This window comes from Euphorbia lathyris, chromosome 2 (assembly GCF_963576675.1).
Source record: "Euphorbia lathyris chromosome 2, ddEupLath1.1, whole genome shotgun sequence".
Classification (NCBI taxonomy): domain Eukaryota; kingdom Viridiplantae; phylum Streptophyta; class Magnoliopsida; order Malpighiales; family Euphorbiaceae; genus Euphorbia; species Euphorbia lathyris.
The window spans coordinates 107,692,979-107,719,437 of NC_088911.1; the positions used below are offsets into that span (position 1 = coordinate 107,692,979).

Below are 26,459 nucleotides of genomic sequence, written 5' to 3' on the forward strand. Positions count from 1 at the left end.
CCATTAATGATTTGAAGACTTTTGATCTTCATATCTTCCTTTAAATTGCACGAAATCTGCACCATTTCGTCAAATCATAATAAATTTCTCTTTTTTCCTCTCTTCATCTTTTGATTCTGCAACTTTCTAATCCTAGAAAACAAAGCCATGGTTCTTCATCTTCCTGTTCCTGCTCGTTACTTGGTTTCTTTCTTCTTGTTACCATCAAAGAATTGGTTATTCTACGTTATTTCATTCGTTTTCCCAGTTTATCATATTGTTATTGTCGCTTTTAAGGGTGAAAGGCGCGAAAAATGTAAGTATCTGCTGTTTTTTCTGCGTTTTTTCATGAATACACTTCGCGTAGTCGAGGATTTCGTGAAGATCTACGAAGAGAAAGAGCCTGAAACGTGACGATCTACTTCGTGAATCGATTAGTTCGCGAAGTCTGCGAGTAGAAAAATTCATGATTTGACTCGCAGGCTTCGCGAAAGCATCGATATGCGACGTAGAACGTCACGTTTCAGACCTCGCATACCTCGCGAAAACATCAATTAGCGAAGTAAAATCACCTCTTTCCCTGCACATTTACATTCGCATGCTTCGCTAATCCTCATTTCGCGAAGCCAAAATCGTCTTTTTCCCTGCCTAACACGATTAATTTTTTCTGAAGGTGGTTGATTACATAACATCCCTTTCTAGAAGGTGGCGTATTGGGCTGTAGGGGAGATAACTTTCCTTCCTGTAAATGGAGAAATTTCCCTCAAGATTGACACATTCACTCCTAAAATGGTTGGTTAGGAGAGATTGTGCCAATCTTGGTGTGCACCATGGGACACGTACATCCCAAAAGGTCTGGACTTCCATTTCTCATCCCAAAAGGGCTGGACTTCCTGTAGAGCGAGAAATTACTCATCCGCTTCAAAATTGGTACCGGATTAGTTAGGTTAACTTTGTTAGGAGTTTATTGTGGCAATCTTGTTGTAAAATTTGATAATGTTATGATTTTAATGTTGTTATTGTGGCAATCTTGTTGTAAATTTTGATAATGTTATGATTTTAATGTTAGAATCCATTGTTGTTTGACATTTTTTGTTATATACCACTTCGCGAATTAGCTTCAAAACACATCCAGGCTTCGCATTTGCGAATTAAATTCATCAAGTAAACCAAACATTAGTTTCGCAGGCTTCGCATATGCTAATTATACTCATCAAGTAAACCAAACATTAGCTTCGCAGGCTTCGCATATGCTAATTAAAATTAATCAAGTAAATCCAAACATTAGCTTCGCAGGCTTCGCATAATATGGAATCTACGAAGTCAGACGGGAGGGGACGAGACGCGCGTAAATATTAAGGGTATTATCAGAAAGTCACACAAAATCAGTCTAGATATGTAGTAGGTTGAGTAAATTGGTTAAATATGTAAATGGGCCTCCCATTTGACCCACTTTTTTTTTGTAATTAACTTTTTTTTAATGTAGGCCTAAAGCATACCCAACCCTCTAAAGTTGTCCATTTTGTTCATTTAACCCCCTCACCTCACGGGACAACCCTTTAACCCCCCAAACTCCAAAAAAACGCTACTTTTAACCCCATATTTTAGACTGCCGAGATATAATGTTGTCCGTGTGTATCACGCGTGTGACACGTGTGTATCCCGCATTACCCAGCCCCCTAAAGTTGTCGATTTTGTTCATTTAACCCCCTCACCTCACGGGACAACCCTTTAACCCCCTAAACTCTTTTTTGGAGTTTAGGGGGTTAAAGGGTTATCCCGTGAGGTGAGGGGGTTAAATGAACAAAATGGACAATTTTAGGGGGCTGTGTATGCATTTTTTTTTACCGTTGGAGGCAAGAACAAAATCCTCCCACGCGCCTCCTGTGTTTGAGACACAAACGTTGACTAGGTCAATGCCACGTCGGACGATATGGGGTTAAAAGTAGCATTTTTTTTGGAGTTTAGAGGGTTAAAGGGTTGTCCTAAGGTAAGAGGGTTAAATGAACAAAACGGATAACTTTAGGGGACTGAGTATGTATTAGGCCTTTAATGTAATTTCCTCAAAAACAAAAGTGACTAACTTGGTAATTCAGGCCTAATATAAGCCCATAACCGTTCCTTTATTCCGGGTTATAACAGGATTGGAATATATAGACCGCCAAACGCGGCCTTCAAGAAAGTCCAAGTTTTGGTGTCTCCTCTCTCCATCTATTAATTTGACTTTATCCGGCTATAGTTTGTACCTCAACTGTATCTAATAAATTGGTCTATCAGCTGCTCTCTCCGACGACGCCAATAATGACTCATATCCTTTTCCATTTCCATGATTTCATTATTGTTCTTCTTTTCAATCTTAGTTATATATTTTTTTTCTTCAGTTTTATGGTTTTTGAATTTGTAGTTTTGCGTTTTCCTTGATTCATATCCTTCCATACGCGGAAACCAGAGAGAGAAAGATCGTGAAAGAGCTCAGGCTCGCACCAAGGGCAGCAAGACTAAGGAAGACGGCTTGACCCCTGAGCAGCGTCGGGAAAGGTATATTTCGATCCCATTTTCTTGTCATTTTTCCGTTGGAAGATCCAAATTGGTTCTAATTATGAGATTTGTAATTACTGGAGCATTTTTGCGTCTAGGTTTTTCGGAATTTTGATATTTTGCTCAATTTTCTTTGATCACGTAGGGACGGTAAGGCTCTGCAAGAGAAGGCAGCGAAGAAGGCTGCCCAGGCTTCTGGGGCCGGGGAATCTGCCGGAGGTAAAGGAAAAAACGATAAGAAATAGAGCGCTGTTAGATCTGTTGGTTGGATTTTCTTTTTAGATTGTAGCCCTTGATGCTAATTTGCGGATTTATTATCTGTGTTCAATGCAGTATCTGTGGATTATCTTTCTTGTTTGAAACTCAATATATTTTCTACAACAGTTGATGTGTTATTTGAGAATCTCTGTTGGTTTGTGTTTTCATTCGTTTTTGACTTATTGATAATGGAATTTGTTGGATTTAATATGAGTTATAGCTTGTCAGTTTTGACTACTTTATTAATTACAGAGATTGTAGAATGTTGGATATTCATGGCAAACCTGGCATAAAACTTCTGATCTTTTGTTGTTCTATTATAGTGGCTTGTTCATTGCATGTTCTATTCTTATATGCATTCAAATCTAAGATATTATCAGAACATTTATGAGATATACATAAGAGAGTGTTCAGAAACCTCATTTTGGGTTCTATTTACTTAATTTTCGTATTTGGAAATAAAATGAATTGAATTCTTTCATATTTAGGTTAAGTTGTGGTGTGAGAATTAGAAATCGTGCCAAAAAATGGCATGAGTTTGTGGGAATTCGTTTTAGAGTATCTCAATTAGTGATTGAACTCTCTTGACTTTTGTTCCAAACAAAGGGTTAATTTATTTTCGGGGTTGAATAAGCTCAAAGAGTTCTGGAGCTCTTTGTTGACTCGACGAAATGAGATCCTTCCTTTCTGCTTGATCATGTGATTAATCTGTCTATTGACTGGAGATGCTGTGCCTATTAAGTACATTTTGCATTGGTCTGTGCACATTTTGTACGTAGCTATTTTTTCTGTATTTACTGGAATTAGCGAAGGAAAATGTGGCTTTCTGTGAGCTAAGGTGAATGTTCATGATGGAACACAGATTGTTGAGGAAGAGTGTGGGGTTTAGATGTGTCAAAATGAGTTATTGTGTCATAATCTTGTTATGCAATCTATATATTCTGCATGATTATATAAGATATAAATGACACAAAAATCATAATTGTGTAATGGATCGTATCAAGCGGGTTGTCTGTGTAAATCCTGTGTCATGTAAAAAATTGACAGCCCTGGGCTTGGTGAGGCAATTTTTTTGTCTTTCTCTAACCATGTTATATGGTTGGAGCACTTGTGAAAACCAGCAAACTGGTTGAAAATATGATATTGGTTTTCAATTGTAGGGCTACCAATTGCACAAAGATTCTCACCATGTTTAGAAGTAAGCTCATGAGTTACAAAACCCCTGTTTTAATATACAGAAAATAGGGTATGGTGTGTGTATATATAGATGTCATGCTAAAATTCTCAGTAATTAAAGGATGTCATTGACGAGTTTGTTAAGGTAGCTTTTGTAGCAGAATTGGTGTTTTGGGCTTTACTCATGCTGGTTTCAATGTAAAATGCTGGTAGTAGGATTGTTAACAGGCTAATCCCTGTTCCCTAGAAGATTCTTAGGCAAATTGATATTTTTACCCTATGTACTATTCAAAATTTTGACTTTCAGTCCATGAACTTACAGTTTGGTGAGATTTGGTCCCTCACCTTTGATTTTTGTTATAATTTACCTCTTTAGACCATCTCTAATCCATTTCATCATTTTTCTACATTAAACCGTATTTTCTTCATTTTCTTTCTCTATTTTGATATTGCTATAATGTTTTTGCTCCATTCCATTTTCTCGTTTCCCCTCTCCAAACATAAGATTCATTTTAAATAATAACATTATATAACAAAATATACAATAACTATATTTATATATATAAAAAAGTAAACAAAAAAAGTAAGAAAGTAATAATAAAATATTATTTGATAGTACATCAAATTTGATAGGGAAAAACTGTATTCATCAAAATGAGAATATAGTTTGACGATGGTTGGCTCAAGAAAAACTGTATTCATCAAAATGCGAATATAGTTTGACGATGGTTGGAGAGCTCTCCAACCATCGTCAAATCTCCACATCAAGTTGATGTTGGGTTGGAGATGGTCTTATAAACATTGTGTGGTGTTTATAATTCCACATGTACTTGATGTTTTTTTTTTTTTTTGGAATAATGTACTTGATGTTTTTGATATGCTAAATTGAATTCACAAACATAATATTTACACATGTATTGTTTGTTACATTAATTGTTGGTGTAATTTAATTATTAGGACCTTGAATACAGGAAAATGAGTATTAAGAGTTGCTTATCTTTGCATTGGGAGTTAGGCTAACATGGTTTTTATTTATTTATTTATTTAAATTAAGAAAAAAATAAATCAAACCCTATCCCATGTTTTTCTCCATGAAAATTTATTATGGTTATATGGTACACAGTTTATTTATTTAATAAGAGAGCTCTGTTCCTGATATTGAAATTTATTTCCCAAGTGGCATACATAATTATCTTAGGCTGCACCTTGTCTATCAGAAGTAGGTGATCATATATTCTGCAGGATTATAAAAATACAATCTGGCCTCTCAAGCATAGAAGAAGCAATTAATTAGATGGAATGAAAACATCTACTTGTTCAAATTCTAGTCCACCTCAGTACTAGAATCCTACCTCATGTTAGGGCGTTGGGCCTCTCATGTATCTACTAGGGAGCCACATATCCAGCCTCCTAAAGGCCAATCTACCTGCCTGCTAGTATATGGCATGGCTCCGATAAAGACATGATGAACTACCATCGTTGAAAATATGCTATTATGAGCTATAGTGTCTTTATCTGTAAAAAGAAGAGTACGTAGGTATACAATAGACCTCTATTCAAATCCTAGAATCCGACTGTAACAGTCTCTTAAATTGGGGAGCAGAAAGGGATCATTAGCTCTAGAACCAACCAGTGGTTGGGGAAGCTAGGCAGATGTCGTGAGGTTATCTTCGAGAGGAAGAGAGGAATCTGGCAAAGGCACTATAATCTTCTGGGCTTAAAATCCAATCTTCAACCACTCTCAAATCGATACTCGACGAACTCATGATGATTTCTCTGCTGCACGCTCATTGCATTAATAATAACGTCGGTGAAAAATATTGCCAAAGGATCTCATAGTTGATCTTGGAAGATCCGGTTCAACATTCCTCAAGTGTGCTTGCAATAATAGAGAGAGAATGATTGGATACTGATGAGGAACTCTCCAACCCTCATATCAGTTCCAATTCTAAGAAAGCTAGTGTTATAGTAATAATAAAAGTAATGAACAGTGTTGCATAAGACACCTCTTGAGGAAACGAGAACCTTTTATATATGAGTTAAGAGTCATATTCTAAATTGACACTTGTCTATATAGACAGTAGTTTTCACATGGACCCTAATGACCACGGTGAATTTGGTCATTCACCGTTAGATGTAGGCTGATTAAAATCCTAAGGTGGAGATTCAAAGCATCCTAAGGCTTAGATTTAATTAGCCTACATCTAACGGTGAATAAGAAGAAATCCTAAAAGTGGTAGGATTCCTACAGTTCAGGAGCTAATGGTTCTCGTCAAAGACTCCTACTTAGAATAGAACTAGGACACCCTAATTCGAAATGAATGTGCTTTTAGAAGAACAAATCAAATATCCGACGAAGAGGATCCGATTAAATACCTTCTAAGTCAGATTCAAATATTTTTATTGCTCATTATCAATGTATTTGATCAAACTTATGATAGCATGAAGTGAAACCTTATAAATAAGGAATAACAACATAATTTGCCAAGGCTTATAATAGTCCATCATCTTTCAATTCTTGTTGGAGTGCAAATTGCACCCAACATCCCCCTCTTCTCCGATTGATTGTTGGGGGTTGAACTACCCGTGAGAAGAGGTGGTTCCTGGCAACTAAGGTTGCTCCGATGCCCCAAACCATGTCTTTGCCTTTGTGTAAGATTGAGTCTAGTAAAAAACACACACATAATAAATAATAAATAATTATTAGAAATGTTATATATATGAACATATATTAAACTTTTTACAAGCAATTATACATTATAATAATACAGTAATTTACAACCTGAAGCCAATTAATTATATTCTCTGGCGGTAATTGTCTATTTGACAATAGAACAAACTCTTCGCGCAAATAAATCGAAGAATTCATCGAGAAGGAGTTTCGGTCTTGAAGCCATGCGAATATGGAAGGAGATCTCACTAAATTAATTATATGAATTCATGATCCTTCTTCATGTTGTTTTTCTGCACTCATCAATAAAAATAATTCATCAATCCTAATTTTTAACCGAGTATTTGAAAAATATTGATTTATGATAACATGACATGTTAACTTAATTGATATTTTTTTTTTCAAGAAAAATAATACATTCCTCTGTTTCCCACAAATAGTTTTATTTACAGTTTTCATAAATATAATTCATCAAACCTAATTTTTCACAGGGTACTTGAATTTTTCGAATACATATTTAACCCCAAACGCTACTACATATATGCTCATGCCACAGAAATTAATATCTACTTATACAATTATTATATGTTCATATATGATGTATACAGATTCCACATTTTGTTCATAAAAATAAATTCTGAATAATTACAACCTAACCATATGCAATTGGTCCCCTCACCAAAAAGGAGTACTGGAAAACATCTCTTCTTTAGAAATCATTACCTAAAAATAAATTAATCATAAAAATTAATAAATGTAATAGTTGCCTCCATTAAACTATAATGTTTATTTGTCTTGTGTGGTCACCTCTCTAAAAAGAACACATTACATATAATTAAACATATAAAAAGGATAATATAAAAAGAATAAGAAAAAAACAAGTCAATGATATATAAACAAGTGCATAAAAACACTTTGGTGTGTGATGGAGTTGTTGTGGTTGCTAATTAATTAGCTAAACAAACTTATCCTTTTCCTAGGATTGCACATGCCAATCAGGAATGTACCTATATATTTTACTAGAGAAAGCTTTGTTTTATTAGTTAATCTATATATTGTTTCTTTCATTTTTTAAATTCCTTGCAGAAAGCATTTTTTTAATAAATAAATTAATTAATTAAAAAAATCCAAGATAAACAAGAAAACTTAATATTTATGGAAAAAGAAATATGTATTTTTAAAAATAGTAAGATTATTTCTAGAACTAATTATTATTTACCTATGAACTTTCTTTTCCTCACACTCACAAATTTAAATTTTAAATTAAATATTTTTTTAATATGATGTTGAAATTTCTCAAATTTAAATGTTTACTGTGTTTAATCAATTTTTTTTACACAAAATAAGATGTGTTTATATTTTGGATTGGAATCTTCTCAAATTCGGTTTCAATTTAGATGTTATATCATAATTTAGACTATTGATAGCAAAATTAATGGTTGGAATTTATGCTAAATTTCATAAATTATTCATTTATTTAATTATCAAGTTTTAATTATTGATTTTATAATTAATGGTTAAAATATATTGAACATGACTTCTTAAATTGAAACTCAACTTGATATATATTAGTCTTTGTATGCAACATCTAAACCTTGCTGATGAAGACAATGTGGACTCCTAATAAACGAATGTGTTTGTTTCAGATTTTCAAAATAACATTTAATGATTTATTTCAAACCACAAAAAATATAATATTTAGTTATACAACATCAACTTTTAACTTATATATATATATAAATCGTAGTGAGCAAGTCCATTTGTGCTCGGCGAGCAACTACCAAAGATGGATTTCGATCAGAATTCTTATGCCAGAATGGAAAATTTTAATAAAAAAGTGACACGTGATATTGGTGTGGTCAACAGTCAAACACGTTTTCTACACGGATCAATATTTTGACCGAACATAAGGGTGTAAGGGGTTGTATGTGATGTTTTTGGAGAATTGATGGGGTTGAGAGGTTGTCCCCTAAATTGATGGGGCCAGGTAAAAAAAGTTACAAGTTTAAAGAGTTGGGTGCCTATTAAGCCTTCTATTTATCGTTCAAATATACATTAAGTATAATTTTGACTTTTTAGCTCATAAAATTAACCAAAAACACAAGTTGCACATTGAAGAAAAAAATTGGAGGGTGACATTCGTGATTAATAATAAAATAAAGGAAGCCATCAAATTGATTTAGTGGTGAGAAATGGATGATCACAAACATTGCAACAGGTGTCAGTATGAGATTGGTTAGCCGCTTGCTGGGCACACAAGTTTCTCTGAATGACCTAACCATATGTTTTACTAGATTCCAGTGACTTTGTTTCTATCTTTTGTGATAGCACCATTAATTTTGTCTAATTATAAACTAAACTAATCTAATCAGCAGATGATGATAAGGGCAAGACGTTGATAATCATGTTTTGGTTGCAATTAGAATAACCAAAAAGTGCTAATTAATTAGTAATATTATAAGTTAATTAGTTGTAATGGTGGGAGTCATGATAGGTAAGTATAACTTTGTTTTTTCAGCATAAGATAACATTTTTTAATCCATCTTCCTCCTGCCTTTTCTGCCTGTTCACTTGTTTTTTTATATTTGTCCGATTTTTCGGTTTTAGTCTCGTCAGACATCCTTCAAGTAGATCTTTTTCTAATTAAAGCTACACAAGAACTCGAACTCGAGACGTATTCTCTTTTTCTACATAGTTTAAAGTGATACAATTATGTACAATAATCAGTTAATTTTGATTATTCAAATGTCAATGCACAATCTTATTTTCTGTTACTTTATTGAGTACTTAGGATTAAACTACATGAAAAAGAGAGCATAAATATATTACTATCTTGTTGTATAATTATGTATTTGATTACTCAATTATTGATTCTAAGAAATTAATACTCCTGTTAATCTAATTCATATTAACCAATTTTAAGTAGGTTTTCTTAGGAAATCAGATTATAATTCTTTTTTTTTTTTTTTGCATTATATATATATAGAAGAGATCATATGTGACATATTTCTTATAGTGTGACAAAGAAAGGAGGCTGTGGCAATTTCGTAAATAAATAGAAATTCTAAAAAAACGTGCGGGGGCATCATGGTAATTTCACAGACTTATATAAATATCCTTCTGGAACAAATGATACATTCACTCGGAACAAATGGTACATTTGGTTGGAACAAATAATACAGTTAACAAATGGTACATTCACTCGGAACAAATCGTACATTTAGTTGGAACAAATAATACAATTACATGGAACAAGTGGTCTGATTTAGCACCATCAGCTCTCTCATATACATCTGCTGAATAAATGGACATCAGATTCTTCAATAGCATCTGCACGGTTTTCTGCCACTGCTTTGTTTCCATCTTCCCTGTCATATCCTCCAGCTACAATGAAAGTACCCTTGAAAGCTTTTCTCATAGGCACAAGAGTTTTCGATTTTTCTGCAACGGTTTTCATTCGGGGTTAAACCATGTGGTAGTATAGAATTCCATATTTGTTCAAGGATTCTGCCATGTAAAAAGTCCCAAAGCATTAGGATTTGAGTCTCCTGATTCACAGTAGTCAGCAAATGGAGATAATCTAATTCCAACTTTATCTGCTCCTATCTCGTCAGCTACAGCTTCAACTTTGTAAAGCAAATCGGCATCTGTTCTCCAAAGATCCGCCGTATTAATCTGTTCGATCATTCACGGAAACGGCGTAGGAGCAATCCTTTTGTCACCTCTTTCCCACACGCGGCTAAGAAAGTATTTCCTTACCAAAACTATCTAGTTTTATTATGTCACACTATAAGCTCATTGCCACACCATAAGTCATTATCACACCATATTTCACCCATATATATATATATAAATATATAAAGTTAGTTACTTAATAGGAGATTATAATAATGAGGGTTTAGGGGATTGGTATTGAAGAAAATGAAAGATTCTGAATTGAAAGATGAATAGATTCCCTACCTAGACAAGCTCCTCAATTCCATTGAGGATATAAAGGAAGGAAAGAGAGAGTTTTGGGCTAAAACAAAAGAGAGAATAATTTGCACAATAGAAGGATTCCACTTTTGGTGCAATTATTCCTCTTAATTTTTTATAAGACTTAAATTTGTATCCAACATTTTAATTTAGAAAAATGATATATATTTTAATGTAAAAATAATAAAAATTCCTGCTCAATGTTTCTAACTTAAAGTAATTTTAAGTCAAATAGTAGTAAAGTCAGCCTTCCATTGCTTAGAGCTATAGTTGTAAAATTGAGATTCAACTCGTGAATCGAAATCCATAATTTATGATAGTAAGATTCTAACAAACAGGGTAAGGAACACAAATAATGAATCCAACTCATATTGAATGTATAATAAAAAAATTTTGTTGCCTCTAAAAATAAATAAGATGCATAGTCGCTTACCTGTTTGATTGTAATCAATACCCACAAATGAAGACGAAGAGAATTGGAAAAAAATCACAAATGGAGTGGTTCTGAAAAGCCAGGAGTATACCGATACACTGTATGGCTTATATTTCTGCATTTGAACTATATTAAGAGCTTCTATTTCTACATTCGAACTCTATTTATATTCAAAATTGCGCCCAAAATTTTCGAAGATAAAAATATAATTTTAGCCTTTATTATATTATAGGGATAAGGTGTAAAAATACCCCTAATGTTAACGGTTAGGAGCAATTTTATCTCTAACATTGGCAGCCAAAAGCAATTTTGCTCTTAATGTTAGCAAATTGGATCAATTTCAGAAATAATTCATCATATTGTCTTCTCAATCATAAATTTTGTCATCTACACTTTACATATGCGCCATTTTAGTGCTTATTAATAACAGATCACATACATATGAATAATATAGAAAAAAAACAATAAAGCCTTTGTCCCGAAATGATTCGGGGTTGGTTAACATGAACCATCATATAAAACCGTAAAATGAAGTCGTGTCGGCGACATAAATTCTCTCCATCCACTACCTCCTATCCATTACCAAATTTTCCTCAACCCCCAATAAACTCATATCACTCCCGATCACCATCTTCCAAGTTTGCTTAGGTCTTCTCCTACCCTCACTGTTACATTCTTTTGCCACTCTTCAGTCCTCCTAACCAGCGCATTAAGCGCTCTTCGTTTTACATGGCCAAACCACAGATATATGAATAGACGTGAAAAAAATAAAAAAAAAGTTATATTGTATTTTATAGGTATATTTGCTTTAGATTCTAAAATATAAGAAAAAGAAAGGTATTGAGAAACCCTAGAAAGGGAAGTTGAAGTGCAAAGAGTAGTTGGATTGATTAGCATGTTGTTTTATACTTTGATGGTTAGCTAAAGTTCCTAAAAGAACATTTTGTTTAATGTTTAATTACTTTGGCTAAGCTTCGTCCCCAAGTCCTTTTATTCTCTTTCATACATCACACCAATTATATTTTAATTATATCATACTTGATGGATCTGTTGAATGTGCAATGTATACAATACAAGTTTGTACATACATACACCGTATTTATAACTAAAAAACATTATATATATACATCTAACAAGCTATGCCTCCATAGCATCACCTTTAAAAAGACAAAGCTTCTTATATAGACAGACCACTTCTCAGTTGCCAATCTTACCCTGATTTCCAGCCACGGTATATTTAACATCTTAACTATCAGTTTGAGCTGTTAGTTAAAATGTTCTATAATATGGTATCAGAGTTTTTTCGATCAAATGGTCGATGTTCGAGTCCTCACAATCTCATTAATTTATGGAATTAAAAACACATGATGGTATGAGTCTGTGTTGTACACACCCCAAACCCAATGAACATTTGTGTGTAAGGGTTTGTCAAAGGTTAATATAAAATCTATGATTGGACCTTGTTTTCATTTTTTAGTTATCCAATCAAGGGATGTTACTAATCTGGGATAGTAAATTGAAATTAGAGACTGTACATACCGCTAATTGAAATTACAACTCTTTCACCAAGTATAAAAATCCAACCACTAATGGAGCTAGGATTTTATTATAATATAAGTCAAGGTTTTTTTTGTTATTTTTAAGTAATCTGAAACTCTTCCAATTGTTTTCCAATGTTCAAGACTGGAATTACTCGTAAATCTATTACAATGTGATGCATACATCATACTTGTTGGGTTTGGCCCAATACTATGAAATTGTAAAAATGACTAATGTGTTTTAAATGTAAAGAGTCCCGTAAGGGATATGGAAAGAGTTACAAAAAATCTCACATGAAAAAAAAATATTAGTTGTTACAAGTGTTTATATGTTAGTGTTTCACACACTTGGGGTGTGGCCCAATGAGTACCCGCTTTTGTGGAAGAGTGAGAACCTACATGATGTATGATACCACCACACACTTGCGTACCGCGTGCCGGACTGAGTTGGGGTTGGGTTGGGTTGGTACGGACTTTTATATTTTTTAGGAGAAATTTTATTTAATTATTTAATTATTTAATTTTAGTAATCTAATTAAATAATTATTACACTAATACTCTTAATCAAATTTTAAAACATATTTGAAAGAGTCTTCAACTGATCCAGATTTTTCTCTCTGTAACTTCCGCACTAATTATTTTTAATTATTTTTTTAAAAACGTTTGGAAAATTGGGAAATTAGATGAGTAGTTTGGCTAGGAGGAGGTGGACAAGATTGTGGACCTAGTGGTTCCAATATGACGAATAGGAAGGACTAGGGGTGCACATGGTCGGTTAACCAGTCCATTAACAAAAACCATTAACCAGTCCATTTAATTCGGTTAACCATATTTCGGTTAATATAAACTTCGGTCGGTTAACCTATATTTCGGTCGGTTAACCATTAGTTACTTTTCGTAGCAAATATCACTTTACATCTATAATTATTCACTTTAAAATAAATATATAATTATTTAAATATTAAATAAAAATATGTAATTTCAAATTTAATTAACAAAATTGCCAAAAAAAAATAAGTTTTAAGTTATTTTGATATTTTTAACTTAAAAATTAAATACAAATATGTATATTTATAGATTGATAATTAAATTTCTACATATATTTATACTAGTTTTATGTGTATTAATACATAATCGGTTTATTTTTCGGTTTCGGTTAACCATCGGTTTTTAAAATAAAAACCGTAAACTAGTCCATCGGTTACGGTTAACCTATTTTTCGGTTTGGTTTCGGTTTCGGAAATCGGTTTTTCGGTTTTCCGGTTAGTTTTGTGCAGCCCTAGGAAGGACTAGATTGTTTGGGACTTTACACAGGACGACGTGTATATAGTCAAGTCAGGCTACCATTTGATTGGGAGGGTGCGAAATGAGGAGGCGAACAGAGAAGGCTGGTAGCTATTGGGGAATCTTAATGTACCGTTAAAAGGTTAAGGTTTTTCTATGGAGGTTGACGTCCAAAACACTACTGTTATGTACTCGGTTAGCAAATCGAAGGGTTAATATACCAATTACCTGCGTTTTGTATGATGGGGATGTGGAGCACGGCTGGCATATTTTTTCAGGTTGCAAATATGTAGACGAGTGTTGGGACATGGCAGAGTGGAATTAGAGAGTGGGATTGGATTGAAGAAGGAGATGATGGAAAAATCATCCATTCTATTTGGAAAAAGCATCCATCTAATTATTTTGGAAAAATCATCCATTTAATTCTCTTGAAAAATTAAGCATCCATTTTTATTGTCTTGGAAGAATCATCCACTTAAATCCTTAGGAAAATTATTTGATCCTCCCCACGAGTTTGTTTTCCCTTAGCTAAATAGTAGTACGTACATGTCATGTTTGATCGAAGGGGCAAAATTTTTTGTTTAACAAAAGTCTTTCAAGAAATAAAAATACGTCTGAGCTCTAATCAAATAACTATATCTTATTACTGAGTTTGAAATCGCGATTCAGCACCCGTCAGGTCTCACAATCTGTGATTTGACCCACCCAAATAAAAATTAATTTGACCTTGCCCCGGTTCTACACTAGAAACCAAATTCACTCGAATCTTTGAAAATCAAAGTCTCAACTCCATAGGCTTTAAGAAATTATAGCCAAAATGCCTTTTTGAACCATTACGGTTTCATTCACCTGAGCTGAACTCACCGCTCAAAAAGTCAAACCTTGCAAATATAGATCTCTACACATGCTTCAAGTTGTGTCACCCTTACGGGAATCTAAAATAAAGATCTCCCCCGCCATTCGCTCCCCTCAGAAGCACTTAGCATGCCTTAATTCATGGAGCGTCTTAATGCTTGAGCATGTAATTAAGGCCCTGGTCCCCATCTATTTCTCATAAATCATTCACCTGAACCTAAATTCCTGACCTCATCCCAGGTCCTCTACTAGGACCATAAAATTCATTTCATTTGAGTCTAATTTAAGGCCTCATCACTACTATTCTCAAGGATCTCAAGAATATTAAAATGATTATTCATCACCTTGAAATATATTTCTAGGATACTTAGGTAAGTACCATAATTTTCTAGCTTTTATTAGCTTTTTACTATTTAAAAAGAATTTTCTTGATAGAAGTCTTATTTCATTCTCAAGGATTCCATGAATATTAAAATTGATATTCTTAGCATTGGAATATAATTTAAGAATATCTCAGTAATTATCATAATTTTCTAGATTTTCATTAGCTTTTTATTAGCATTTTCTATTATTAAAACTATAATTTTATTGGTAAAAATCTTATTTTATTAGAATATTAAAATGAATATTCTTTGCATTGGAATATATTTTGAGAATACTTAGGTAATTATCATAATTTTTTAGTATTATATTAACTTTTTATTACTATTAGGAAAAATGGTATTTTGTCAGTTAATACCCTATTTTTATTTCCAGAACCTTCTTAGATATAATAACGAATATTTAAGGTTCTGAAACATTCATTGGAAAGAATTGGGATAATTAGCGCAAATAATTTGCTCTCTAATGACTTTTCAAACCCCTGTTTCATTATTTTTAGTACATATATATTGTGAATAATTTCAATAATCAAGAATATGATTTCATTATTTTTCTTTCTATCTTTCAAGATTTACATTATCTTTATTATTATCCTAATATTTAAATTTTATTTGTGAATATATTTCATTCATTATATACATTTTCATTAATATTATTCATTATTCGTTCATTTTTACATTATCATGTTATAATCTACTAAATGTTTGAATAAATCCAAGAATCGGAGAAAATCTCGACTTCCGCTAATAATTTATTTATCTATTGTGTAACATCATAGTAACTATTTAGGGTTGAAAGTGTAATGTAGAATTCATGAAAGAAACTGATTAAATAATACTTAAGATATTTTGAATTAAGATAAAGTAGATAGAAAGTCCACATACCCGTTTTCTAAAGGGTATGACAGTCTCATTGCGACCTCTACTATACCGATTATTATCGGTAAATAGTGGAAACAATGGTTGACGACTCTCATTATTCTTTGAAAACAGTCATTCATCCTGCTAAAACCGAACCACGCACAATATAAAACAATACGGTCCATCCCAAACTTCGGCCGGAATATTCTAAGCTAGAAAAATGAAAGCTTTCTACGAGATGCGAATCCCGTTGAGTGAAGTCCTTTCACGCTCCTCATAACTGTTTTGGTTACGCATCAATCTAGCCATGGTTAAACCACTATTAGGGTTAGCCGAAAATTGAAGAAGATTGAGTGGAAGGGGGTTATTTCAGTTGACATCAATCTAGGGGTTTTTGTACTTAAACATTTATAGCTCCGATACTATCTAAGATTGAGCTGAATATGTGTACACTAGAGTTATGACTAACTAACTAGGACATACGTATACATAAATAGTAAAACTATGCACAATATGGAATCCTACAATGGTAAGAATTTCTAATTTGAGAAAAAATCATATTTAAATTTTTTTTATCCACGCAAATGCTTTTTGGACTTGAAAATTTATCGCTGGATCTTAAAAAAACTCAGAAACTATATAATAACTAGTCGAAAACCCGTGCGATGCACGGGGTATGAAACTTTTATATAATTTAGATATATAAATAAATTGACATATTTACTTTTAAATAATTTTATATCATGATATGAAAAAAAAATTTATATTATGTATATTTGAAATTAATATATATTTTTTAATGATAATCAAATTAAATTAAAATTTAAAAATAATTGACTACTTTTTTTATAGAATTTTAACTAAAGATGAATGATTTATTTATTTTTACAAAATTCAATGATTTGTACTTTTTAGGAATTTTAATACATTTTCATATTCCAAATATTCTGTGAAACAATAATAATAAAATAGCAGATTAATTAAGAAATATATTAAAATATAATAAAAAACCAAAAATTGAATTAAACTATAATTAAAATTAAATATTATATTTACGATACAAAAGAATTACAATATAGGGTAAACAAAAATTGAATTAAACTACAATTAAAATTAAATATTATATCTACGATACAAAAGAATTACAATCTATGTTAAAATGGAAGCAACATCAATATATTATGCTACAACCCAATATATCTAATTGAATCAGTTTAAGATGATGATTTCTCCTATTTTCATCTCGTAATATCTCATCAAGACATTCGATCAATTTGTTCTTCATTCTTTCACTATATAGAATATCAGTCATACTTGCAGATATCACTTATTTGACTTTATTAATATTTTCTAATAATTATAAATTATTGAATTTTGTAAGTAAGAAAAACAAACAAAAAAATTGAAAAAAAAAATGAAGGGACGAAAAAGATAATTAGGAGAGAACCATCTTCCTCTCGGTTTTTTTAAATAAGAGAGAATGTCGAGACATAAGCGTATAAAGAGGAGAGTGAAAATATTTTTTGCCCATTAATTAAACATTTTATTTTTTCTTAATGAAGTATTAAGTTCATAAATTAATTTTAGTTAAATAGAATTAAATCACAATTGTAATCACTCAGTACAAAAAAACGTTTTATAATTAATATGTGAAATTAATTATATTAATTAGAATCATTATGCTCAACATTTGAGAATTTGAAAAGATTCAAATAATAATATTTTCTTAATTAATATTTTTCAATAATTTGTCCTATGATCATATTTCATTTTCATCTGTTAAAAACTCTTGAAATACTAACAATTTTGTACGAACCATAATATAATAGTTAAAAATTATATAAGCCAATGTTGCAAAAGCAATTATCTCAATATCCATAATTAATGTACATTTTTAGGATTTTGAGCATCAAAAATTAATTTTTATTTACCTTGATTTTGAATTCGTATCTAGCATAATCCACATTCTTCAAGAATAAACATCTTATCAAGCGTATTAGACGCTTACAATCTCCTTGTCTAGAAAATTGGGAAAAAATAACTTCTTGATAATAATAATAATAATAATAATAATAATATAACATAATTTATATTGAAATAAACTTCATTGTAAGTATAATATTCCATTATCTCTTTAATATTTTATTTAATATGTCTCAAACTTCAATGAACAACTATCGTGTGAAACTTTATATCTATTTGTACCAAAATGCATAAAAATAAAAAATACAATCCATATCAATTAGCTAAACTCAAACTAAAAAAATGAATGGATTTCAACATGTTCGGAATTAGAAAAATTAATCTAACTTCAATTAAAACTAAAAATTGAGTTCATAAAAAGCCGAAAATATAAATTTTAGTTAGAGTTAACAATCAAAACGATAACATCTAGGAACATATACTAAAAAAGAATGCAAATATACAAAATCTTTATTTTAGTCATTTTGAAAAATAAATAAATAAAAAAGAAAACATGGATAAGGTAGCGAGAGGTATGCAATCTGGATAACGACAGAAATGGAATTTCATCTCTGAAAGTTGAAACTATAACAACAATTGTTTAATAAAAATAAAACAACAGCACAATTGAGAAAGCCAAAAACTGAGTTCATATAAAGCCGAAAATCTAAATTTTAGTTAAGAGTTAGCAATCGAAACGATAACACCTAGCAACATATACTAAAAAATAATACAAATTTATAAAATCTTTATTTTAGTCATTTTGAAAAAAAAAGACAAATAAAAAAGAAAACATGGATAAGGTAGCGAGAGGTGTGGAACCTGGGTAACAACAGAAATGGAATTTCATCTCTGAAAAATGAAACTATAACAATTATTGTTTAATAAAAAGAAAACAACAACACAATTGAGAACAAAAATAACTACAACATATGGAAAAAAAATCGAATAATTACCTTGAGAAACATAAGAATTTTTTGTAATTTTTGACACTTTTGTGTTTTCCGGTTTTAGTTGTTCATGCATCTTCTATTTCTGTCGGATTTCTTCAATTGAAGCTATCAGTTTGGAAAAAAAAGACAAATAAAAAAGAAAACATGGATAAGATAGCGAGAGGTATAAAACCTGGGTAACAACAGAAATAAATCTGAAAGATGAAACTATAACAACTATTGTTTAATAAAAATAAAACAACAATATAATTGAGAACAAAATAACTACAACATATGAAAAAAATCGAATATTTACCTTCAGAAATATAATACTATCTATCGTGACCAATGAATATAATGGTGGAATACTATCTATCATGCTTTATATAGAAGTTTATTTGTGACTTTTGGATTTCTTTTGCTTTGTGTTTTTTCATCTTCCCGTAACTCTTGCTTTCTTTTATTATTTTAATTAATAGGCTAGCAATTATTTAATATATTATAAATATAAATTTGTTATTTTTAATTAATTAAATATTTATTTTTAATTAATTAAATATTTTTAATCTGATTTTTTACTACGTTGATAACTCATCAAAAAGACATCTAAAACACTTTTTCTCATTTCTCTCTGCTTCCGTAATTATATATAGTATAGATTGATGAAACACCTAATCTATACTTAAAAACAAAAGGAGGAAAGCACATTTAATGCATAGTTAGGTAATCCTCGTATATATATTCATTTGATTTGTGTCTCTACTGGGTGGTGGTGTCTGCTGATCCACATGCTTAATCTACATCTTTTAACCTAAAGAGGTACATCTATAGTCATGTTTTCAAATTAAAATGCATATTTTTCAATTTCCAGTTTTCTTATTCATTTTTGAGGACCAAAATAGAAGATGAGGAATAAAGAAAGAAAGAAAGAAAAAAGCAGAGATTGAAGAAACATGGCCTCATGTCTCTTAGGCTACACAAATTAGACACATATAATTAATAAAACACATAAGTTATAGTTTGCTTAGGCAACACCATGTGCTATCTCCTTTCATATAATTTAATTTAATTGGAACAACTAAAAAGTACTGTGGAATCTCTTTCCATCATGGGTTTCCTTTTTTCTATTATTTACAACCTTCTTTTTTCCTTACTTAAAAATTGGTCTTTACATGTGTCATTGACTAGGGAACTTACCTTTATATTGCTGCAAACTAAGACCATACCTTAATCATTTGAGCCACATAAATTTGGGGGAGAAAAATTAAGAGAGATGATCCCATTAATTTCTATGTTGCACGAAACGAAAACGGATACCGAAAAGTATTATGTTTAAGAAAAAATAGTTAAGAAACGAAAAGGAACAGCCACTGAAACAGACACGAAACATGAAAATGCTAATGAAAAAGAGTTTTCGTAGATTTCTGTATTAGTGAAAATGAATATATAAGTGGCTTTAAACACATCTCAAGGGACATGTGGCTGGTTCTAAAAAAAAGCCAAATAATGAGGTATTCATGTTGTTCTAGCAAGCATTAACAATAATTTATAGTATTTTTTGCTAATTATTTGGGGTTTAATTAGTCTAAAAGACAGCCATTAATTTCCTCATTATATATATATATATATATATATATATTAATTTCCTAACTTGATTTTAGAATTAGGGCTTGTTCAATGGTCAGGACAATATTATTTTGATAATTATTTAATATGATAATATTAGGTTTCCCTAAATCATGAACATTTTGTAATCTAGTAGCCAATCATAAATTAGGTTGCCCAACTTGATTAGTACATAAGGATTATAATACACATAAGCAATTTTTATATATAATGTATTCGGTAATCTTAAGTAGTTATAGGCTTAATCTTGGAAAACCAACCAATTAAAAAAGTGACCTGATGCGGACAATTCCAACACACATTCGACGGGAGGAGTTGAAGCGATAAAAAAAGCAGAACTGAAGTGACACGCCGAGTGGAATATGACACGACGTGTCACTTTACTTATGTCCTTTTTGTCGCTTCGGCTCCTCCCATCAGGTCCATGTTGGAGATGTCTGCATCATTCACCCCTTCTTTAAAGGAGTTGGACCCCAATTCGTTCCTTGTAGTCTCAAGATGTCCATCCGGTTTTCATAAGCTTAAATCTCGCACATTGAATGGTTTGACATCTTACCGAGCCAATTGGGGAGGGCGATATGATAGTCGTTGGCACTCATCTTCTTGGTAACCTTGCATGAACCATACTTCCTTGGTTTGAGCTTGCTACCTAGGGCACTTGCAAGCCTATCCTTGCCTAGATATACCGTGATCTTATCCCCCGCTTCAAATTGAATGTCCCTTTGGTGCTCATCTGCGTTAGCTTTTATCTTGATATTCCTCTCTTCAATGCTCCGCTTCACCTCTTAGTGCATTTGGTGGTATTCGTTGGCTAGGTGTTAGACGGCTATACTCTTCTTTTCCCTATTCGAGGTGTCTCCTAGATCAAGCAGGAGTGTACACAACCTCAAAAGGTGTCTTTCCCATAGTGGAACTCACGGCGGAATTTTAGACAAATTCGGCTTGTGCAATCACATAATCCCTCATCTTGGGCTTGTCCCGATACTTACTCCTCAATAGGTTGCCCAAGGTCTGATTGGCCACTTTCGTTTGCCCATCCGTTTATGGGTGATCGGTAGTGCTAAACTTCAAGGTTGTGCCAAGAATAGCCCACAAGGTACGCCAAAAATGGCTAATAAACTTCGTGTCTCTATCCGACATTATACTCTTTGGAACCCCATGCAACCTCACTACCTCCCAAAAGAACAACTTAGCAATTGTCGTAGATCATTTGTCTTATGACATGGGATGAAGTGAGCCATTTTCGAAAACCGCTCTACAACCACAAAGATAGAATCCATACCTCGTTGAGTTCTAGGTAGCCCCCAACACAAAGTCTATGGAGAGGTCCTCCCAAATAGATTCCGGCAACGACATAGACAATCACGCATTGGTGGTGTGCCCCTTAGAAGTATGGCAAGCTCCATATCGCTCCACAATATAAGCCATATCCCTCCTTAACCTTGGACAATAGTAATAGGAGCTCACGGTCTCGAAAGTCTTGTCTCTACCAAAGTGTCTGTCCAAAGTTCCTCCATGGAGATCTCAGACCATTCTCTCTTGGATCGACGTACCCGGAAGGTATAATTGACTACCCCTCGTGAGATAACCATCAAATAATTGATACTGTGTAAGTAAGATTAGTATCTAATTCATCGCAAACACTGGCAATAGCTAGAAAATCCTAATTCATCGCGAACAAAACAAAACAAAGGGCAAGTAAGATTAGTATCTAATTCATCGCAAACACTGGCAACAGTTAGAAAATCGTGCGAAAAGTTTATAAAGATTTAACAGGGACAAAGATTAAACTCTTTTAGAACATTCGACATAAAGTGGTTATGGGGAAAGGGTAACCCCCCAATTCAAAAGCTCAGAAAGAAAACCCTAGGTACCCATATGGTGGATTAAATTACTTATGGTCATGAGCGAGAAAACTAGTGTCCACTTTTTTAAGCTCAGTGTAGGAAGCCACAATCCTTATGGAAAAAAGAGGAATTGGCTTTTTTTGTAGTCTTTTTTTTTGTAACTTTGGAAGACTTCGATTTTTTAGGGACCATAATAGTGTTTTGTATGTTCACAAAAAAGTTTGAATCTTCAATACTCTTAAGATTGTGAGTTTGCTTCGAGTTCTTTCGTTACAAACCTTTCATACAAAAAAAAAACACAAAGACTTATTGTTTCAAAACTCTAAGGATTGGCAGAGGGAAGTAGTAAAATCCTTAAAGACACATTCTCATTCTTTTATAGGTCTTTAGGGAAGATGATGAGGTGGCGCAATTAATAAAAGGTTTCCAATCAACACACTCTATTCTAAGAAAGCCTAGAAGGGTAAACAATTGTAATAATGACACTGATTGACGAGAAACGACATGTGAAAATGACACTTGTCAGAAATTTCGAGAGTTAGCCATAAAGGCAGGAAAGTGACGTCATGCTTTAGTACTCACATAGCCTATCGGTACTTAATGACCCTATATCACGTTTCCACCTACTACATTTCCCTAAAGAAAAAAGAGAAATTGTATGACTACGTGTCATAATAAAAGAAATGAAAGACAATTTTTTATTATCAATGAAACGACTAGTCAATAGAAAAATTCATCTTTAGTTGAATTCTCAACAACACAAGACAACACATAAAGAGATTCACCCTTCTGTCATCCGATATATCGAAACTCTAAAACACTTTGGTTTCAGAATCTTTGGGTGGGGGCATATGATATCGCACAATTCATCATGAATACACATGGATCAATGAGACACTTCCTCCCTCAATAGTAACCGTCGGAGCCACATGGATCAATCGAATAAGGTCTTAATGTCGCACACATTTTTACCCACATCCAATGCCGTGATTAGCTTAATCATAAGAGCAACTGTTGTAACCGTTCATGAGCTCGCATTTGTTTACATATTAGGATGCACAACTTAATCCTCCTATAAATACAAAGTATACATTACAACTTAATTACTGATTTAGACATCAAAATGGACTCGTTGATTCGCGACTCCTCTTTCACCCTTTTCAATCTTATTCAGGCATGTAAATAACTCCTCAAAATCAGCTCATATTCCCTTGCCTCCCCTTCAATTCTTTTTCTCCTTTTAGTCATCGTATTGGTAGAATATCCATACCCCCATAAAATAAACCCCCCCAGAAGGCAGGTAAGCAAAAAGAAGAGTGAGTTGTCAGAATTTGATTGGTTTATGTTGATTAAAAACATCATGAATGGAAAGCACGAAATGAAAGTTTTGTTTGAACTAGTAGATCTGACTCAGACGATAATTTAGCTTTTCCTTTATCACCATAAAATAATCAATTAAAGCCCTTACCATTTCATAAACTACTTTTAAAACATAAATATATATATTGCTTACTCTCTCTGTAATATAATCTGTATCTCCTTCCTTTCAATTTCCTCTACCTTCTCTGCATTATCATCCAATTTCCCAAAATGGAAAACTTCACCCAAAAAGCAATCTCATCCTGTTATGACTTTCATGGCATCCAAACAGAATTTCATGATCTCATCCTTAAAAATGGGATCAAATCATCATCATCTTCTGGTGAAGAAAGACAAAATCTTTCAATTTCATTTCTTTCAGGATTGAACAATTCTTCAATTTCTGACATCAATGAAACTTGGGTTCCTGTAAATTTCTTAGAATCATTTCCAAGTATAAATCAATCTTCTTCCTCATCTCAACTATCCCAACCATCTTCCCCAACAAATTTCCCAAATTTGTCTTTGTTCTTACAACAATCAAATGATCAGAAACAAGGAGGATTGGACTTCGAGCCAACGTTGTTATTTCCGAACTCAAGTTCATTTTCCACACCTCAACAGAAGACCGAATGGCTAAGAGTCAACGAAACACTAACAAAGTATCCGACAAAAGGGTTTAGTGATTACTGGCTAAGCACAACAAAGACACAGCCGATGAAGTACAGTGGTCGGAAATTGCAGAATCAGAAAACGACGTCGTGCTCGGGGAAGCTGTTTAGAGGAGTGAGGCAAAGGCATTGGGGGAAATGGGTGGCGGAGATAAGATTGCCGAGGAACAGAACGAGGGTATGGTTAGGGACATTTGATACAGCAGAAGAAGCAGCAATGGCGTATGATACGGCGGCGTATATGTTAAGGGGAGATTATGCACATTTGAATTTTCCAGATCTTAAGAATGAATTGAAATCTAATTGTTTAAATGGAACTACTGCGGCTCTTCTTCAAGCCAAAATTGAAGCAATTTCGGGACAGAAAAAGGAGCTTGATTTGAAATCGACATCATCGTCATCATCATCATCGTCTGAAATTAAGAATGTGAAGGTGAAATCAGGTTTGGGTAAAAAAGAATGGGAAATTAGCAAAGATGGAATTGATGAGATGAAAGTAGGATCATATGATACAGAAGCAGTTCAGTTAAGTAGAATGCCTTCTTTGGATATGGACATGATTTGGGATGCTTTGTATTCTTGATATATTTTCAACATTAGTATTTTCTTAATTCAAATTTCTACCTGTTTGATTGGATTGGATTATTCATATCTATTTTTAACTGTTTATTTTGTTGTTTTTTAGATTTTAAGTTAGTTAAAGTTAATTAATATCCTTTACTAATTTTACTTCCAACGACAGTCAATGGTATAATTTTATTTTTATTATTAACAATCAAATTCAATTTTACCTTTAAAGTTAACAAATTATATCAATTTCGAATATCATTATAAAATACAAATATTTTGATTTTTATTTTGTGCTAGTTGTATATTAGTTAATTCTAAAAAAATATATGCTTTTCTATAATTTAATAATAAAATTGAAGATTATTTTTAAGTTTGACAATATATTTGGATTTTTTTTTCAAACTCGTAAAAAAGGCATTGAAATTTTAAAAAAAAAATCATGTGTATTCATATGTTTGTGATCTGTTTTTTTTTACAAGTGATAAAATAATACATTAATGTAGATTGCAATATTCATTAAAGAGAGGACAACTTGATGAACTATTTATCAAATTTAGTCATCTTATCAACTTTATGAGTAAAATTACTCTTAGTTGCCAACATTAAGGGTGCGTTTGGTATGACGTAATGCAATGTAATGTAATCAAACTTGTAATGTAATGGAATGGAATGGTGATTCCATTATCATGTTTGGTTAAAAAAAATGATGAAATGTAATTAGCATTACATTACTTATGTTTGCTTAGTTAGATATAATCGCAAAATTTTATTTACATAATTAAAATCAACAAAAAAAAAACATGAAAATCGTGAAATTAGTATATAATTTTTCGTGTTTTCATAGTATTTTTTTACATTTTTCTCGTTTTTCGTTTTCCATTTTCACCGTTTTTTTTTTTATTTTCTCATTTTTCATTTTTTTTTGCTTTTTTTTCGTTTTTAGGTTTTCTAGTTTTTGCGTTTTTGAGAATGATGAGAAGTGAGATTTGAAAAATGAGAGGTTAGATGGAACTTTAAAGATAGAAATTGGGATTAGTTGTTGGATGTAATGAGAATTCAATCCATCTTTTTATGTAATGGGGATTACAATAGTTGTTAAATAAAATTTAATCTATGGATTTCTCATTCCATTACAACAAAATTTTAAAGTGCAACCAAACATGGTAATGACCCTTCAATGTAATGGGAATTCCATTACAAAGCCCATTACATCTTACTAAACGGGCCCTAAAAGTAAACTTACACCATATTATACATAAAATGTGAAATTGCTCATAACTTTCAGCGTTACATATATTTTTGCATATCAAGATACATAAAAACCTTTAATGTCATAAATGACAATTTTATCATTAGCGTTTGTTTGTTAAAATAATTTCAAACATCAAGTTTTTTTTTTTTTACCAACATATATTATATTTTTATATTATATAATATTTGTAAATCAGTTTGTTTAGAAGAAAAAAAAATTCAGAAAAAATTTAAAGATCAAATACTTTTTTTCTTTCAACTTTTATATATATGTTTGTTATCTAAAACTAATA

The 26,459-nt window shown here is 32.0% G+C and overlaps 2 protein-coding genes across 2 annotated transcripts; both read left to right on the top strand.

Moving 5' to 3' along the window:
- The first annotated feature begins 2,131 nt into the window (after window positions 1–2,131).
- LOC136219357 (uncharacterized) lies at window positions 2,132–2,988 on the top strand. The gene is made up of 3 exons (XM_066006740.1): window positions 2,132–2,286; window positions 2,417–2,517; window positions 2,663–2,988. Exons 1-3 carry the CDS (start codon window positions 2,281–2,283, stop codon window positions 2,760–2,762), a joined length of 207 nt encoding a protein of 68 aa, XP_065862812.1. The 5' UTR covers window positions 2,132–2,280; the 3' UTR covers window positions 2,763–2,988.
- A 20,841-nt stretch (window positions 2,989–23,829) lies between these two features.
- Window positions 23,830–24,977, top strand: LOC136220918 (ethylene-responsive transcription factor ERF062). Its single transcript, XM_066008758.1, has one exon. The coding sequence runs from the start codon at window positions 23,906–23,908 to the stop codon at window positions 24,926–24,928; it is 1,023 nt and encodes a 340-aa protein (XP_065864830.1). The 5' UTR covers window positions 23,830–23,905; the 3' UTR covers window positions 24,929–24,977.
- Window positions 24,978–26,459: the final 1,482 nt, after the last annotated feature.

Coding starts and splice junctions, on each gene's coding strand:
- LOC136219357 (XM_066006740.1), top strand. Junction 2,518..2,662: donor CCTGAGCAGCGTCGGGAAAG/GTATATTTCGAT, acceptor TTGATCACGTAG/GGACGGTAAGGCTCTGCAAG.
- LOC136220918 (XM_066008758.1), top strand. CDS start 23,906: ATGGAAAACTTCACCCAAAAAGCAATCTCATCCTGTTATGACTTTCAT.